At 37.5% G+C, this 20,183-nt stretch overlaps 1 protein-coding gene across 1 annotated transcript in view; it reads right to left on the reverse strand.

The window, feature by feature from the left end:
• The window catches only part of LOC126474384 (ankyrin-3-like), a 186,811-nt gene that overhangs the window by 67,423 nt on the left and 99,205 nt on the right, over positions 1-20,183 (reverse strand). Inside the window, exon 19 of the mRNA XM_050101887.1 lies at positions 17,688-17,820. Coding sequence (XP_049957844.1) covers positions 17,688-17,820 — 133 coding nt within the window. The remainder of the gene's footprint in view (positions 1-17,687; positions 17,821-20,183) is intronic.

Here is a 20,183-nt window from a genome sequence, read left to right on the forward strand (position 1 = left end):
TGTTATGCTAATTATTGCTATTCTGATCAGATGAAGTGCCATCTGTCGGACATTTTTTGAACCTTTGTATTTTTTTGGTTCTAATAAAACCCCATGTCATTCCAAGCATGTGTGTCAATTTGTACCTCTCTATCTACATTATTCCATGATTTATTCAGTTTTCAAATTTATACTGACTTTTTGATCACCCGGTAGGTTTCAGCGATGAGTGGGAAGCATAACATTGTCTTTGTTTCTCGTGTTATACGTGTGATTGAAACAATTTTTCTCAAATAACTATAAATTGCTGTGTAGAAAGATGATAATATCATAGATGTATAAGGAGGGAACTGTTAATAACTGTTGTTTTTCAAATAATGGGCGACATGATGTCCTTGGATGGGCAGTACACATTTTCCTTATTATTCTTTTCTGTAACTTTAGTATGTGCAATATATTGCTTGAATGATGATACTAATCTATTATTTTATAATAAAATGTTGTTGTATGGTCCCATATAACTTTCTAACAGTGAAAAATAGACAATCATAAACAAATTAAGTCAGAGATGCAGAAGTAATACAAGTGGACTCACACTTCACATAAATTTTGTGGAAACTCATGAAGGTAATGCCCCTCTTTTGGTTTTCTACACGTCACTTCACATACCTCTCTTTGCAGCTTCAAAAGTATGCATTACTTCCTCTTGCACCAACAAAGGCATCCAATATTACAGGCAAGCTCCAGGTTAAGGCTGTAATGTCCTTTTTCAGGAGTGCCTCCCACAGGTCTTGCGGCATTCTGAATAGTGCTGACATGCACTTCTCCCCAGATGGTACTGTATATGCTCAACAGGATTAAAATCAGGGCTCAGAGTTGGCCAGGCCATAGCATGAACCTCCATTTCACCCAAGCACTCTAGCACAATTCTTGCAATATATGGACAGGCACTGTCGTGCATTAGTGTAACAACAAGACTGAACAATAAAGTGTAAAGCACAACATGCTCCAAAAGTTTTTTCTCCACATACAGATATGCTGTAAGGCTCCCTTCCTCCCTGGATGAGAGCGTGCAGTGAGAACACATATCCCCAGGCCTTCTACAAGAGTCTCTTTACTGTCAGGTGATTGCAGGCCAATTTGTGACTCATCGGTGAACAATACTTTCTCCCATTTTTATATTCTCCAGCAACAATATTCCCTTGCAAAATGTAGTTGAGCTGTGTGATACTCTCTTCTGAGTTCTGGGCTGGTAACAGATCTTCTAGACTGAAGGTTGGCATTTTCCAGCCTTCTTTGGATTGTTCCCTCACTAACATTGACCTCCTGAACTTGGTGGTGTTGATTTTGCTCTTCAGTAGTGATGGTGTGAAGAAGCTGTAAGTTGTAAGTGGTCACCTCTTGCCGATGTAGTTCTTCTGGAGGCATATTCTGGTTTCCTTGCATAGTCCCCAATTTCCCTGTACTTTCTTATGGTTCTGGAAATTGTGGAAGGTGTAGTTCACTACATTTTTGCAATGTAATGCATGCTGCAACCAAATTCCACCAAAGCAACAGCTTTTGCAACATCTTCAGGGCTAATGGATGTTTACTCCAGAAAGCTGATTACAATAATCACAGAAAAAATCACACAAACACATGTGATTGAAATGCGAACAACAGAACACACAACAATAAGTGCTAAAAGTGTGAGAAAACATTACTGCCTCACATCCAGTGATGTGTTTTACAGGTTGTGGGGCTCCCCCCTCCATCAAGACAAATATTTTAGAATTTTATCAGCAGAATAAAGATTGTAGTCCCAGACTGCTGTTGGGAGCAGTACAACAGAGGATGTGGACTGATAGAATTTAGAAAATTTAGTTTTCATATGGCTATTCAGTAGTCAATCTATGCTGTATGATTGATATGAATAAACACAAGACTTCTTTTCTGAATGACTACAGGTTTCCTACATATAATCAATAAGAACGGATATTATAAATTAGTAATAAAATAGATGCATCTTCCCTGTTAGATGACACAATGAATAATGATACAATGAATGATGAAATTAAACATGTGGACTGGATGAATGATCCTAAAAAAGCACTTAAATAACTCAAAATGAAATTTTTAACATTACAGTCTGCATTCTGTGAACACAATGTTTATACAATTGTTTTACATAAAACACAGTTTTTTAGGAACGGGCATTACGCAAGGGGGAAAAAATTAAGAATTAAGGCTAATGCAGTAAACAATCAGCACTTCATTGTTTGCTTGAAATGAAATGCCAGTAACATAACAATGACATACCTCATCCAAAACCATAGGATAAAGAGCTACACTCTGATCAAACAGATAATTACACATCACTTATTATGTGTTGCATCTTTCCTGCCAGTCAGTGTATAAATACAGAAAGCAGTTTACAATACACAACTGTTAGTCATACAGCTCTACAATGAAAACTTCAGCTTCCCATATACCTAACACAAATGTTCAGTCCTTGAATATAAATAATCAGATAAAGAGCAGGAGTGGCTAAAGGAAGTGTGTTTTTCTTTTGAATTGGTAAGGCTTTCTGTTTTGTTAAAGGGGAGCATGTTGGATACATTTGCACCAGAGTACATAACTCCACTCTGAACTGTAGACAAAGAGGCACTTTACATGAAAATGAGGTCTTTCTTGCTTGTCTAAAACTACTTACTAAGAGTCTAGGTGAGATTCTGTCTTCCACAATGATGTCTGTTCAGCTATCATTTGAGCTGTATCTTTTAAGGCTGAGTTTGGACTCTTGATTATTATATTTATATCACCAACAAAAAGTTTTTGAACTACCCTTTAAAATCATTGGGAGATATTTTTGTACATTAAGAACAAGAGTGGATAAGAACCAATGTCATGTTGCTCCATTCTGATGTCAGCTTCATTTCTGTGACACAGTGTGTAACACTCTACTTTGTGTCCAAAGGAAAGTTTGTCTCACCTCATTCACATAGGAAGATACCTCTCATTTTCAGGAGTGGGCATCCTTTAAAACCTGCCCAACCTATTCCAATTTCTTCCTTGAGGAAAGAACTAAAAGTTCTGAAAGTTAGGACGGTGTTATGTACTTTTATGTAGGTCTAACTGCAGTACTAAATATTTAACTCCTGCAGACAGGAAGTGGTCAGTATTTTATAGCTCTCTGCTTTCCGCTACGAAGGAAAGACTCCATCCAAGCATGAAGACTGTCATAATACATGAGTTTGCCAAGTAGAATTTTATGATTACATGAAGAGGATGGTGCATGTTTTGTTTAAAAACTTTTTTTTGGTAAGATCACAATATCTTTGTCATTATAATGTTAACATCCTTAAGGAAATGTTACTCACTGTCATATTTACAGTACATGCATGTGAAACATAGCACAAACAGCATTGTTGTGTATGACAGGGGTACAGTCATCATGCTCAACCACACTATCAAAGTGAAATAGCAGCCAGACTAACTGGTACTGCCTGTGTGGCATTTCCTTACGGATTTCAAAACTGTGATAACAAAGAGTCTTAGTTATTCCCCTGATTTAGACACTGCATGCTTTTATTCTGATTTGAAGATGACTATTTAAGTGGTTCTCTATATTATAATCTTGGTGAAATACAGGTTTCTAATACAATCTTCAACAATCAAGTAGAATTTTCTTGTCCACTCATTCAGACTCTGTCACGTCCATATAATATACCACTAATAGTGTAATTTTTCTAGTTTAGGTCTGCCAAGACTTAATTTGTTGGGTGTTGTATCGCTTTCTCTGTACAAGAAGAGTTATGAAAGCCACATTAAGACACAGGTAACAATATCTGCTCAGATAAATGAGACAAATAGTGTAAGAGGTCACTTCCACAAAAAATTTTTGAGAAACTGGACAGAATGAAATGCTTATGTAATTGTAGCTGCTTTGCTTATCTCAAATTTTACAGGTGGTGTTACTACATTGTATTTAAATCTTCCACAAAATATGCCCCGAGTCATAGACTAATATAAAGGTAATTTAGGGGTAGTCCCATCAAGTCAGCAAAAGATCTTAATATACTGTTAGAAATACCACCAAGGCAAGCAGTATTAATATTTTCTAGTGATCTGATGAACCAGTGCCTGAAAAAGCAGTCTGTTTGAATTTAGTCACTTATTAGTGGTGCAATGTTTGTTGTCACTGTAAGTAATAATTAAATCTAATGCCATTTGTTTTCAGTACATTGTCACTTCTTCCACAGCTATTTTCTGGGGACTATACTACATTTGCATTGTTATTTTTGTTTGTTTCTTGCTTAATAATAGAGGGAAGACTTTAAAAGATTACAACACAACAAAAAAGGTAAAGACTGCATACAGTGCCTTTGAAACAATATGAAAATGGCTGGAAGATGTACAAAAAGAATGTCAAACAAAGCTTTTGGCCAAACAGGCTTTCATCAGAATTGCACAAAACACACACACACACACACACACACACAAATGCTAATGCAACTAACACAAACATGAGCACAGTCTCTGGTCGTGTGGTGTGTGTGTGTGTGTGTGTGTGTGTGTGTGTGTGTGTGTGTGTGTTTGCTAATTCTGATGATGGCCTGTTTGCCACAAGCTTTGTCTTTTGTTGTGCATGTCTGCGTCTTTGTGGTACCTATGTGAGTAATAAGTGGGACTGTAGCATACTCCTTGATTCTTCAGGTAATACTGCCTCCTGAAATGGTGTAAGTAGGCTTCCACAGGAGAATAGGTGTCTATAGTTTCTGTCTCCTTTCTTCCAGGAATGCTTTTAAGCCAGTCAAGTGATCTCTCCAGCTGATGACAGCATAGGACACGTGATGTAGTCAGCCAAAAGCAAGATCACTCTTAAGTAGCACGAACACACAAATAAGAAAGGTTGTGGTTTAAATTACTATACATAGTGTTGGTACAAGAAAAACACGAGGTTTCACATATAATCATAGTCTCGAAGATTAATAAGCTGCAAGAGAAGCTAAGCTTCCACATATAATGTTGATCTTTTTAGCATGTGTTACACTTTATGATATATCACACAAATGTGCCAGTAAAATTTTTAATAATGACGTAAGTGTCTGATCTTCTGGGCTCAAAATTATTCTAGATGGTCGTCCTCAAAGAGTTGATTTTTAATTGAGAGTCAAACGCTCTGTGATTTAAGAAATTCATTGTACATTCTTGCATCTTGTTCACCTTGTGTAAAAGGATATTTACTTTGAAAGTAATGCTTTTCAAACCACCATCCGCAATGTTTTCCCGTGACCTGTTAGAAACTGATCTGTTTCAGCAGTTGCCAGAGAGCGCCAGATAATAGGTGCCACTGTTCTTGCGCAGCTACGATGACACAGGAAGCCCATATGTTCGTACGTGTAAAACATTAAAAGATCTTGCACTATGTCACAAAAGAAGCAAGACATCAGAGGGCACTTCTAAGTTCATTGGAATTTCGTGAACCATACTAAAATGAATAATTTGGTTTAAAGTGCACATTCATATGTCCAGATTCAGATGTAAATTTTTTTTAGTACCAGTATTGTATTATCTCATGTTTGGATCTTTATTATGGCATAATGCCATGCGAGCTAAAAGATGGAAAACATGCACTTGAAATGCAGCGAACAGTTGAAACTAGGCAACAGTGTGAAATTAAACACTTCGTTTCAAATAAATGGACTGCCTCAGCACAAAAGATTAAGAAAAGCTAAATCTCTTTAGCAAAGCGACAAAAATAGCTTCATTGTTCTGCAAGGTGATTAATGCTTGATTGTCAGAAAGGTGGAAATAAAATCTGAAAATAATAAAATATTTAGCCTTCCGTAATTATGCGAACGAACATATTTTAATTCATTTGATAGCTCCTGGCCCGCAACTGCTAAAATGAATCTAATGTCAACAGCTGTCACATCACGCTCATCGGAGGCAATTTGTCATTATGAATCATTGCACAGTCTTTCTAAAGCCTTTGACACACTTTGCTGTTGGCAGACACTTGTATGAGCACTCTATTTTGTTGTTGTATATGGCGGATTTCCTTGGCGACTTAAGTTTTATTTTCGTGTTTTCTTCCTCTTGTTAATGTTTTGTTGCTGCAATATTATCCTGCAGATGCTGGATACGGTAATATCCTTTGTTGGAGTATTGGTTCTTACCAGTCAGAATCACAAAAATTTAACTGAAAGCTAAAACAATGAAACATTCCCGGAATTCTAAAAAGTTCCCGAGTTTTTCCCAGTTTTCTCCCGGATGAAAAAATTCCCGGGTTTTTCCTGGATCTCCCAGTTGTCCCGGGTCATATACACCCTGTTTATGTACCTCCTCAAAACTTGCACAAAATCAATTTTAGTACCTAAGGGTGTGTGTCAGCTTCTGTGAGATCCATCTACATATACACACACCATACAGATATTTATCTTTGGACCAACAAGAATAATGGTCAAAGCAATCAAAATATAAGTTTATAAGTTGGTGGACTTCCCCAATGGGAATCAGTTACAATAAAGGCTTTTTGGGTGTAGAGCTGTGTCGTGTTGTAAAAAAGCTATCGCTGAATAGATAAAACGTGTTTTGGCTATGGTTACTCCATTCATTGTCTGGAGATACTTCACTACAACTGTGGCTGAAATATTGGTTTAATCCAATCAGTGACAATTATTTTACTATATGATGTGGTTCTAAAGCCAGAAAAATTTTCTGTTAAAAGAAACAAAGTATGTCCATAGAGATGGGAAGCTATTCAGTATGTGATGTTATCTGTTTAGCTGCTGTACTAATTAGTGCTACTTCAAAAACCAGCTTATGCTAACAAAAGGTAGTTAATTCTTAGTTTACTGGGTATGAAGAGGCTGGGAGTGGGATAGAGGGAGACAGTGACTTTTTTCTGTGCTAACCTAATGCCTAATAACAATCGTCCACACATGTAAACAATAATTTGTCTGAAAAATGAGAAAGCAAAAAATAAATGTTTACTGACTTCTACGATGCTATCAGGCAGATCATTGTTTCATATACACACAGCTACGTTGACTGGCTTTCTGTTTTTAACAATAAAATGAAGTGGGATGACGGAGAAAAATGTAGAACAGAGACAAAATTGATACATATTTCTAAAAAATGACAATTTGCTCTTCATTTTGCACTCACAATTCAGGTTTTAAAATAAAATTCATGTAATCCAAACTATATAGAAATAAAAGGTGGCGCAAAAAGAAAGCATGAATTTGACTTGTGTAGTATCATTGGTGAGAGTGGAATGGTGGGATAGGGGAGATAATGTTTTGTAGGTTACAGCACACAGTTTCAGTAGCAATGGCACAGTGGATCGAGCATCCTTGTGTTTTTGCTGTTGAACATTACTTCAAAAGTAATGACTCTGTATCACAGTTCAGAGGCTTTTCTGTACACACTTCAATGTTCCACAAAATGGTTCGATATATGATCGCAACACAATATTGTGTTGGGTTGCCTCTTTTCGCACAACTGATTAAGTCATGAAGCAGATGTCGGCTGGTTGTCCTCGCACAGTGTGAACACAGGACGATGTCGATACAAAAAGGGAATATGTTCTTCTAAGTCCTCAGCACTCCACATAGCAGCGTGATCCAACTCTGGGCTTGTCTCGTCACTCGCTGCAGTGCATCCTGAAGGATGAGCTGCATTTTCATACTTATAAAATTATAATAGTGCCAAAGATTCATGATTGTAATTATGATGAACAGAGACAGTTTTGTAAGAGAATGACTGATGTTCTTGCTGCTGATGATGTTGTGTTGATGATGAACAATGAAGAACACTTTCACTAAGACAGTTATGTAAATAAACAAAACAGTTGCTACTGATCAGCAGACAATCCACAAAAAGAGCATCAAAAACCACTGCAGACTGCAAAAGGGACAGTGTGGTGAAACCAGGAATCGTTGAGCCTTATTTTATTTTATTTTTATTTTTTTTTTTAAGAAGGCACTGTTAGCGTAACAGTGAATGCTACACATTATATTTCAATGCTATGCAGTCTCATGTGGCTGCATCTGGAGACTATAGGGATGAATGTGGCAGATGTGATTCCAACAAGATGGAGCCACAACTCACGTGGCTAATGATTCCATGGTAGTTGTTCAAGAAGTGTTTCCCCAGTACATGATTTGAAGTATTGGCGATTCTCACTGGCCAGCATGCTTGCCAGTTTTGTTGGTTTGTGACTTCTTGTTATGGAGTTACCTAAAAAGTAAAGTGTACTGCAACCAACTTCATACACTCAGTGACCTGAAAGTTGCAATATGTCGAGAAATTGCTGCTGTTTCACATGACATGTTATCAAAAGTGATGGTCAATTTTGAAGGAAGACTTTTAATGCGTATTCATGAAGAAGGCTGCTTTCTGCCTGACGTTCTCTTTAATATGTGAAATAGTGACAATTTATAAATTGGATACATTACCAATTGTAGTGATGTGAGTAAATTTTGTATGTGATAAAAACAGACCCAATTATACTAGTTTGAAATCCACACATTCTTCTTGCACCGCCCTTTACAAGTAAATATTTTGGAAGGATGTGAGAGTTCTAAGATCCAAATGTCAACTATATCTCTGTAAATGCTACAAGAATGTATTGACTATGGAGTCCAAAAACAAAATAGGTGTTCTTTCTTTACTATTTACACTTAAGACCACTCAATATTAGTATTAAAAAGAATTGTGTCTTATGATCCAAAACCAAATAACAAATTACCTGACAAATTATTTATGCAGTGATACAAGTAGTGAACATCCATCATGTCACAATCAGTAAGAATTGACAAATGTAAAGTACACAGAGCTACTCTATTCTTTATCTAGAAAGAAAAAATTAACTCAAAAATAAAAAAGGACAATTCAAAATAGTTACTTATTATTGAATAAATCACAGGGGCTTCATGTTAAGAAAACACAACAATAAACAGTACCACGACTAACATATTTTGTTCTCTGACTGAGTAAACAAGTTGCTTCTACAATTACAATAATTTCTTATTTTATTTAACATGGTTTAAAACAATGTTACAAAAGCCAAGAAATATAGAGAAATGAATACATAAGAACACAAATTCAGGAACAATTCTACAGGAAAATCTGTGTGAACATTCTTCAGAATATGCACTAAAAATTGTGTGTTAAATTTTGAGATGGAAAGGTCTTTTAGGAAGATTTCAATTCTGCCATCTTCCACTTGCCCAGTATACATCACATCACATTGTTCTCTTATTATATGCTCACCTGTGATGTTCTCTGTTTCTCATTTTCTCCCACTTCTTATCTTTCCCCATCTGATTATTGTCAAAACTCTTCCTCCTCACTGGCACTTCTTTACTAACACTCACACAAGTTATCTGGGCTAGATGACCTTCCACAAGTTAGTTCAGTATCTTATCTGCTCTGCCAAAAAGTGTTTACATTTCAAAATCCCGCTTGTTGTTCGCCTCTTCTAAGTGTGAGCTACGTATTGCTTTCATTATACTAGTTAAGTGACATATGACTGCAGAGAAATAAGGCAGTTGTCTCCTTTTGAACTAATGAAACTGCTAATGAGTCATACCTTCAATATATTGATACACTTAAGAAAACTAAAACTAGACAATAACTAATTATGCAATAAAGAGAATGAGCTGCTGCTTCAGCATATAAAGATTGCTGTAAGTTTGGCTTCTAAGTTTTTAATGAAAGAAAAATATCACATAAGAGCACTGCATGGAATGAAAGGTTTCCACACTGGTTATAACTAGTTCAGTTCATTTATGTCTATAAGAAATGTCTGACTGCACAATCATTGATGTACTGAATTCAAATTTTGGAGCTGCAATGCTCATACTATTTTGAGAAATGTCTTAGATGTAAGTAATTTTTGCTACTTATATGCCCAGTATCTGGCACTACTTCCATCTTAATGTAAAGTTACTAAAAAGTGCAAAGCAATAAAAATCAATATCAGCCAATAAGAGCTGTCAATTCACTTTTAGTCAAAATGAACTAGTATAGACAATTCACATCAAACACAATGGTTTTTTCACTTCACATTATACAAAAGCTTTCACAATATTTGATAACTATAGTGATTGAGGAAAAAAAAGTGAAGCATCAAGAAGGGTAGAAGAAAACAAAACTTCACATGTTGAGAGGGTAGGTATTGTTAGTTCAGTGATTATGCTACTGAATCAAATTTACAAAGAACTTTGCAGTATTAGCCTAGTTATCAGTATTGCATTGCACTCACTCTGGCCTGGGTGCATCCACTGTTTCAGTTGCGAAGTGTATTATAAATCCATTGTATTCTCTCCAGGGCCAAGCTGGCCCACAACTGTTGTACCTGATCCTTAACTTCCGGGATGGAGTTGAAGTCAGAGTGGGTCCCACCCATACTCTATTGAGGGCAGATCTAGGAATTTTGCTGGCCACATGAGTACCTCAACATCACACAGATAGTTCATAAGGACTAGTACCATGAGTGGATGATCATTGTACTGTTACAAATGGCATCACAGTACTGTCATGTGAGGGGTAACATGTGTGGGTTCAGGATGTCTGTGACCTACTGATGTGTCAGCAGAGTTCACTTACTCACTGCCAGCTGTCACCTGAAGTCATACCCAATACCTTCCCACACCATGATGTCAGGGGCAACACTACTGTGTCTCTCCTAAACATAGGAAGACTGAGATATCTCTCCATTTTGCTGTCATACTTGCCCACAATGGTCATCCGAGTAGCACAGAACCACAATTCGTTGCAGGACACACTGCAACACCATGCATCAGCAGTCCATGATTCCGAGCCATAACATTATTTCAAATGTAGCCATTTGTGTTGTGTTGTTAATAGCAACCTACGCCTCGGACAGTAATGACTGCTAGTCTCCAAACAATGGAGTGGGATGGCCCTGACTGTCAAAGGGAGTCCATTACTTGTTCTTGGATGGGAGCTGCAGATGTGCTTTGTGCACAATATGGCAATCTCCCCATGTAGAGGTCAGACATGGCCAACTGGAACCTTAACATTGAGTATGCCTGTCCTCACATTCCCATGCTGTACATCAGGCCACTGCCGCATCCAAATGCCTTCCAAACCTAGTTACTGCAAGACTCGACCAGCTGGCCAAATGGAGACCCACAATGAGGCCCCATTCAAATTCTGTCATGTGCTGATAAAGCTGTCTCACATGACTATGTAGCATCTCTGTGTTCTTTAAAATGACTCTCTACATCTGGTTGTGTTCACGCCTCTGCTATACTCTATCAGACTTGATAACAACACTGAACACGAACAACACTAATACACTCTGGTGCCCATCCTACCTCTCTCACAGATATGCAATTCTAATTATTTAGATACCCATTGATGATGTCTAGGTGAAATATGACTCGTGAGACGAATTTGCCATTGCTTCCAAGACAAGGAAGCAAATGTGTGATATGGACAGAACAAGAAGAAGACTCTCTGTCATTTTTAAAATTCTGTAATGATTTTCATAAATAGAAAAAATATGTCTCAAGATCCACATACAATAAAAATTTTAGTTCTGTGAGTTAACAACTTTTCAAGCAGGATGTTATACATGTTAAAAAAAGGCTGTTATCAGACAGCAAACAAAGAAAAGAAAACCAAATATGTTCCATTGTTAGAAAACACATGGTCACACTCATGACAACATTAAAAATTAGTGTAGCCTATCATGCAGTCACTTTCTGAATTAGAACATGGAACATTAATTGTATGAAGTAATACACAAAAAAGGAGCCACATGAGATGTACCCATAAAATAATGGCATTCTCTGAATATAGTCATTACAGGTTACTGTTTCACTGCTTCTTCATTAAACAAACTGGTACACCAATAGACTGTTTCTCCAAATGATGTCTTGCAGAACTGAGTAATATAAGAAATATCATATATCAGCAGTTGGTATGCAATTGTATAAAACATATAACCACAGAGAATATTTGAGCTTCAGCACTTTACAGAGACAAACTGAAAACTAGCAATTGGAGAAATCAGAAAAAAACATCAAATCTCAAATAACACAATCCAATTTCTTTTTAGGTCACAGTACTATATTTATTTCAAAATTGTCTGAATAACCACTGGGTAGCTGTCACCCCAAACACAAAAGAACAGAGAGAAAGAGAGACAAAGAGAGAGAGAGAGAGAGAGAGTGCAACAAATGGAATTCTCTTACTGACAGCAATGAGTACTACTAGAAATATGATTCCTGTTGGTACAATGTGAGTTTAATAGTGTAAATATAAAAATATTAGTTGACTGGAGGATCCAATCAAGAAATATATTTATTTTCCCCATCATGATGCCTGAAATGACTGAATTTCATTACGAACAATAAGCATTAAGAACTATGACATTCAAGTTTCATATTAAGTGTTATTTGCAGTTGTGATTTTCAAGAACACACTACATAACATTGTGTAACACTGATGTAAACAAGTACTTGTTCTGTCAGATGAGAAATCTGCAACATGAAAAAATTTAATAGTATGCAGTACAGATGCAGATATGTATATTGAATGGTATTGAATAACCAGTACACGGTGGATACAAGTGAACATCCAAAAGGACAGATAATTCTGAAAATTTGAAACAGTGGTAAGCATTACACAAGTTCTTTTTATACTTAAAGAATTCCAATCATAACAACCAGCAACTGCACAAAAAGCCTCAAATGAAAACAATGAGCTAACACTACATGTAAATGACTAATAATCACTTAATCCATTAAGCCACAAGGCTTAAAGTTGAAAACCTTGTACACTTAAGGAAAACCATGGAGGAAAACGTAAAAACATCACAAACAGTGACATAATACACTACTGGCAATCAAACTGAATAAGAATTAAAGAAGAAATTGAAAATAACAAAGCACAATAGGGTTTTCACTTAATTGTAGACTGGCATAAAACATATTCAAATTATCTAATGGTGCTCAGATGAACATATTTCTGGGTCGACTGACACCAAATCGGGATTTATAAGAATTTGTTCTGAAGGAAAAGTAAACGGATGCATGAACGAACGGAAAATAACAAATTACTAGAAGAAGACAAATACTAGTACTAAAGACATACCAACTTAAGCATCATCCCTAATCTGATTATTTTCTGTATTTCTGAACACCCTAGAGTCAAAAGTATCCTGACAGTATTTAATATTAACATAGTTTTATACTTCGTTTCCATTATTTGATAGGCACATCTCATTTAAAATTTTGCATTTTTTCAGTGTTCTTAATTTAATAAACAAATTTTATAAAAATTATCATTATGTATCTATCTGAATTTACTATTACAGCCACACCACAGAATCAATTACAAAAATTACTCAATAATAAGCATGAAATAAACTAATAATGAAATTATTATACGTATGTGCTATGAACTTATGAGACATCCACAATGTGTTAACAGCACTTTTTCATTAGTCACAGTATATAACACTTACCTACTGAGAGGAATGGCATATTGTTTAAAAGACTGGGCTTGTATTCGGGAGAAGTGGGATTCCATGCCCCATAAGAGTCAATGCAATTTAATTTTCTGTTACTTCCCTCAATCACTTCAAGTACATAAAGGTATAACTTTCCCTATGTACCTCCTTGTGAGCAAATGCTGTCTCTTATGACATAAACTACAACACAAAGATGTTGAAACTAAATTTATTTCCAATATTTTTCCCCCACTCTCAAAGCCTCCCCCCTTTTTTCTTGCACTTTTCTCAGTCATACACCCTCCTCATTACCATTTGCTGCCCCTAAAAACTAATTATAATATAAATACACTTGAAGCTTCTCACATTAGCTTGGACAAGGTGTTTGATGAAATATACAAGGCATTACTCATTGCAATCACTGTTATAATTCAAGGTTTACCAATATACTAGAGTGGAGACATAAGACCTACCAGTGTAGTTAAGCTTCCAATGCCCTCTAATGTCACAAATTAGTCTACAAAAATGAAAAATCAAAATTAGGATTTCTGCAAATTAGCTGGTGAGCACATTAAGAGGAAGCTGATCTTACGTGTGTTACTCAGAGAAAAAGCATTAAGTTGTAGAACAAAACACTTTTATGAAACAAAGAGGAAGATTAGTTATTGGGGACTGAGTTGCTCCATGAACTCAAATAAGTAGCCAGCATCTATATATGTCCATATGATATTTGTGTGTACAGACTATAATTGTGAACAATGTGTAGCCAGAAATTAACACACGGATGGGGAATATAGACACAAAACTAGTATCACCATCATAATTATCATCATCATCTACAGTTTCCAGACCCTGTCTGGGTCTGTTTACAATATAAGCCTCTCCATCTTTTCCTCTCCTCCCACAACATTTATATCTGTACTCTGTCCCAGGCTCCTCCTCTCTTCATCACATATTCCTTCAGTTCAACCAACATTTTGTCTCTCATTCGTCCCCTAGATCTCTTGCCCCCTATTGTCATTTCATGAGCCTATTCAGTTCGCTGCCAACTCCCATTCTTTTGACATGTTCATAGCATATTAATCTTGCCTTTCCTATGAGCTTCTCTTTCACTATTTCTCTCCGCATCTCATTCCTTACTCTACCTATTCTAGTAACTCCTATTCTGTTTCTCTGACATTTCTTATCACAGGCCTCTATGCCGCTCACCTGCCTTTTCTTCATTAGCCATATTTTTTTTTTGCACACACAAGTACAGGAGCATAATATTCCTGGTATGACATTTGCTTATTTTTTGATGGCACATCTTTGCTCTGGACAAGACTTCTTACAATCTGCAGTAATCCATGGGCTTGCATTCCCCTTTTACTGATACTCTTCTCATTTCTCCTGTCTTCTATTACACTCAACAGGCACTAGAAACTATCCACTTTCCACTTTCTTTAGTACTTGTCCTCTAACACTGATATCTGTTACTACTCTCCTCTTATTTCTCATTGTTACCATTGTACATTTCTTTGCAATAAATTTTAGTCTGTACTATTCCAACACTTTCTCCCACACACACCAGTAATTTGTCTGCAAACACCATATAACAAGTATGATAAAAGACACATCACAAATAAAAATATCAGACACAGAAATGCATAAGTGTCAATAATGTGGGAAAGAAGAGCAGAATATAAATGTGAATTGAGAAATAGAGTTTTTTCATAATAATGGCATCATATTTGAGAGACATTGCCACAAATGCAAATATGTTTTTCTGTCACTAATGTTATAACTGAAGGCTGGAGCAATAACTACTGACATTTCTTCTATTAACTTGCTTGGACAGCCAAGCTCATTGAATCACCCACTGCCAGAACACAATGAGGCACTTCAGCCCTGGATTGGATCTGCCTTGTAGATTAGTGACAGGAACCACTGAGCCAGACAGCCTTGCTGTGGTGTTCAGGCAGTTTTTCACATCCACTTAGATAAACAGCCAGCTGGTTCCCATTTCCTAAACCAGACACAATATGCGACAGCATCTTGTTAAACAATGTCACATTTGACCATGCGATTACAGTAGACACAGGCAGATGGGAAAGACAGATTCCTCCCTACGAGAGAAGGGTATGTTTAGTTCACTGTGTAAAGTGGAGAAGAACCATATCAGTCGCAGCCGTGCAGCCACGCATTGGCTAGATGACTGGCACCAGAAAGTAAGTATTTCTTCTTTTAATTTTTTTCTCAAACATTTTATATGCTGTTAACTAAACCATAAGAAAAAGAGAAAGAGAGAGAGAGAGAGAGAGAGAGAGAGAGAGAGAGAGAGAGAGAGAGATAGATAGATGGCCTTGTTGATGTAAGATCTTTATGGTTAGTTTAAGTGGTGTAACTGAAGTCAATAAACTTTTCCCATCTCATCTCTATCAAATGTGAGCAGCTGCTCAGTGACCTTCTAGTTGATAACACTCCTTTCTCTGTTCTTTCAGGTTTCTGTTCCTGGAGTGCATTTCCTTAATTTATCCCTTCACTTACATCCTTCTGAAAAGTTAATTCTCTTTCAAGTGATGATTAAGTTTGTATTTCTTTATCTCCTGTTCCCAACTTTTCATCATCCCATCAATTTTTACAATTTACTGCAACTTCTACAGCCAAATTACTCAACTCTTGATGCATTTGTATCTTCCCTCAGTGGCTGTCCTTTAGTGTGATTTTGCATAGGCATCATCCCTTCTGCTCTGTTTACAATATATTTATTTCATCCATGATTGTTTTAAGACACTGTAGGTGTTTTTCTACATATTGCTAATTAAAAAACTGCAACTAGCCATAGTTTTTGAATAAATGATTTGTTTCACTGTAACTGGTTTCGAGCCTAGCCCCATCTTCAGATGGCAGTGAGGTTGATTCAGCATGTTATCCATCAATGAAGCAGATCTCTATGCCGTAATGTATAAAGGAAAACTTTTGCTCAAGACAAAAATGTGAAATTTTTGCATGAAAAATGATTGCTGCTGTCTGACAATGGGAGCAGGTCTTACACAAGTTACGGTGAAATAAATCATTCATTCAGAAAGTGTGACTGGCTACTGATTTTCTTCAGGGGTATTTACAAAATATATATGTTTTAAATTTCTTCTGTCTACCTCATTTTCTATTTACCTGTGTTGCAGCACATTTCCATTTTGCAGCTGACCTTTTCAGATTTTGCTGTAGCCAGAGTTTCAGTTTCATACTGTTCTCTGAATGAGTTTATATAATTTGACAACCATTTCCTTTAATCTGAGGCCAATTTTTGAGACATGTACATTTTTCCCAGTATTATCCTACAGTATGAGAATGTCACAGAAAGGTTAAAAAAAACTGTAATAAAAGTTACACCACAGAGGCACTGTGCTTGGCATAAAGGTTTATTTTCAAAATACTGTGAGTTCATGTTTCAAGACAAGCCAACAAATGTATTACTTACTTCCACAAACATCTCATGTAAAATTCATAAAGATAAGATGAGATAAATATTGCCTAATATGGAAATGTACTCGTTCACACTGAGTGGAGTACAAAAGATGAAAAAGGAATACTAGTGCATTATGTGCCTTCGAGGCCTATGGAATACAGACACAGATGTAGATCTGTGCTTTATTACACATTCCATGCACTTAACTTATTTTAAATTATTTACTGTCTTCCTTCTTCATGCAATCCTTTTGGTGATATCTTGTGTTCATCACAGAAAGCTTGCAGAAAACTCTACCCAGTACGTTCCACTGCTTGTTCAATCAATGGCATGATCATGAACATGTAACACTGGCTCAGTTTTGACAAGCACAAAACATGAGCTGACCATGGTATCACTAGTATAATTATCACCTATTTACTTCCAGTAGTCAAAATAAGAGGCAATAATTTAAATTAAGTTGAATAGATGGATGGTTGAAGCTACTCTCCTTAATTACAAGCCCAGAGAATTAGTGCTGTGTCTCTGTAACAATCAGTGGTCATCTTGCACAACTGTTTCAAGTTATACATAGACCACAATAGTTTAGCAACTCCATATATTTCTGTGTTGTGAGATTCCAAAAATTCTATATGAAATAAAATTCTGTAGCGTGAACTACCATACGGAAGATAACTAGTGTGTGTCTATGCACCCACAGATACAGCTCCATGCAGGACAATTACAATGTGCACTGAAATCAAAACTTGAAATATCATCAGATGTATGACTAAGAAAAGTACTTACCCCATGTGTACAGGATGGCGTGCAATATCGACATTGTCTGGTGCATGCAGAGTGTTATATTGGTTGACGGCCTGTACATAACTCTCCTTTGTGTGTTGTGGCGCTAAAATGACTTCAGTTATACCACCAGGAGCTGAAATGGAAACTTGACTTAAATTCATAAAACTTAAAAAATTCTGAACAAGTTTGGATAAATTATTCATAGTTTAAAGGAGGTATACAGACTGCAGTCATAATAAAAGTTATGATTCAGCCTGGTAAGAATGGAGGGAAAGATTATGGTTTAACAGCATATTTTCCCTAGCAATTTGAACTACCACATCTATGTTAATAGTTGACACTTCATTATTCTGACGTGTAATTACTGCTCCCACACAGAGTCAAGCAATATAATGGTACTTGTACCAGTTCACCGTAAACTCTGTTGCCTACTATTTTTGCCTAAATACGATTAAATACATCCACATGACACTGAACCATAGAACTGATTTAACTAAGCCTTAATATTATGAAAAGCATAGCTGCTACTCACCACATAGCAGAGATGCTGAGTCGCAGATAGGTACATAGAAAAGACTGTCAGAAAGTGAGCTTTCGGCCAACAAGATCTTGGTCGAAAATAGACAATGTACACAGACACACTCACGCGAATGCAGCTCACTCACTCTCACACACACACACACACACACACACACACACACACACACACACACACACACACTGAGCACAGTCTCTGGCAGCTGAAGCAGCAGCACATGATGGGAGAGGCAATCAGGTGGTGGGGATAGAAGGAGGTTGGGGCAGGGAAGGGGAAGGATAGCAGGGTAGAGGTGAAGGACGGTAAAGGGCAGTTGTGGGAGCGTGCTGAGTTGAGGTGGAGAGAGAGTAAGGTGGCTAGGTGCAGTCGGGAGGTTAGACAGAGGGAGAGGGGGAGGGGTTAATTGAAAAGGAGAGAAGTAGGAAGACTTAGGGTGCACTGACTGGAATGGGAACTAGGAAGAGGCTAGGCGTACGGAAAATGACTAACAGAAGTTGAGGACAGGAGGGTTACAGGAACATAGGATATATTGCAGGGAGAATTCCTACCTGCATAATTCAGAAAAGATGGCGTTGGTGGGAAGGATCCAGATGGCTCAGGCTGTAAAGCAGTCACTGAAATGAAGAACAGTAAGTTGGGTGGTATGCTCAGCAACAGTATGGTCCAGCAGTTTCTTCACCAAAGTTTATCAGTGGCCACTCACGCACACAGACAGCCTGTTGGATGTCATGCTCACATAGAATGCAGCTCAGTAGTTGCAGCTAAGCTTGCAGATCACGTGACTGATTTCACAGGTAGCAAAATTCTCTTGCTATGCAATTTCCAATTCCTGGATCCTATAACACACAATGAAACTCTTACCCTCCAGGAACTACATGTGCATGCACAATTCCACCTCAAAAAGCTCTCCACCCTATTCACTTCCTACTCCCGCCTTAGACTACCACTATCCACAACCTCTACAAAATCTCCAAACCGGCCCCACTGCCCCTCATAGGTGATAAATCCTGGCTCACAGATCTATTACATTTAGCCCACCCTCCAAAACTCCCTCCCACAACAACACAGAATCCAGAACATAAACAGACCTGAAACACAGTAATGAACGAAAGGCCTCACCTTTTGCCCCACTCCCAAATTCAATGATGCAGGACTTCTTAAAGAACTTCTCTCCTTCTCCCGGTCCCTACAGTGGAAACTCTTTTTCACCACCAATCCTACCAATCAGAATCAATCAAGGACCAATGTTAAATCCTGACTGACTCAGTTCGCTCCTCCATCCAACTGTGATCCACCCCCACTGCCCTCAGATCAGCCCCTGTTAACTTTCCAGAATTTCTTAACCTTGAACCTTGCCTCATCATCATTTCCCAAATCTCTCAACATACAAACTAACCTTACATCTGTGGAAAAAACCACAATCCACCATCCAAAAACTGATTTCAACATTATGATTCTACCTGCTGACAAAGGCTCCACCACTCTTGTTTTGAACTGCAAGGATTACCTGGCAGAAGGACCCCACCAGCTGTCAGATTCATCCACCTACACACCCTGCCAAGTGACCCCATTGCAGAAATCCAGCAGAATCTCCAGTCTCTTCTCAAATCCTTAGGCTCATCTCTGTCCTCACCCATACCACTTCCTGCTCTCCTTCCTTCTATGTGCTTCCAAAAGTCCATAAACCCAACCACCCAGGATGCCTCCCTGTCGCCATTTACTGTGCTCTCACTGAAAGATCTCTGCTCTCATAGACCAACACTTTCAGCACCCACAACCTACCCTCCTATATGAAAGATACCAACCATTTCCTCCACAAACTCTGCACAATTCCTGTTACTTTAGTACATAACACGTTGAGCATCACTATTGATGCCATCTCCCTTTACACTAACATCCCTAATGCCCATGGCCTTACTACTGTTGAACAATACCTTTCCCAATGCCTGACAGGTTCA

The sequence above is a fragment of the Schistocerca serialis genome, chromosome 1 (assembly GCF_023864345.2).
Source record: "Schistocerca serialis cubense isolate TAMUIC-IGC-003099 chromosome 1, iqSchSeri2.2, whole genome shotgun sequence".
Taxonomy (NCBI): domain Eukaryota; kingdom Metazoa; phylum Arthropoda; class Insecta; order Orthoptera; family Acrididae; genus Schistocerca; species Schistocerca serialis.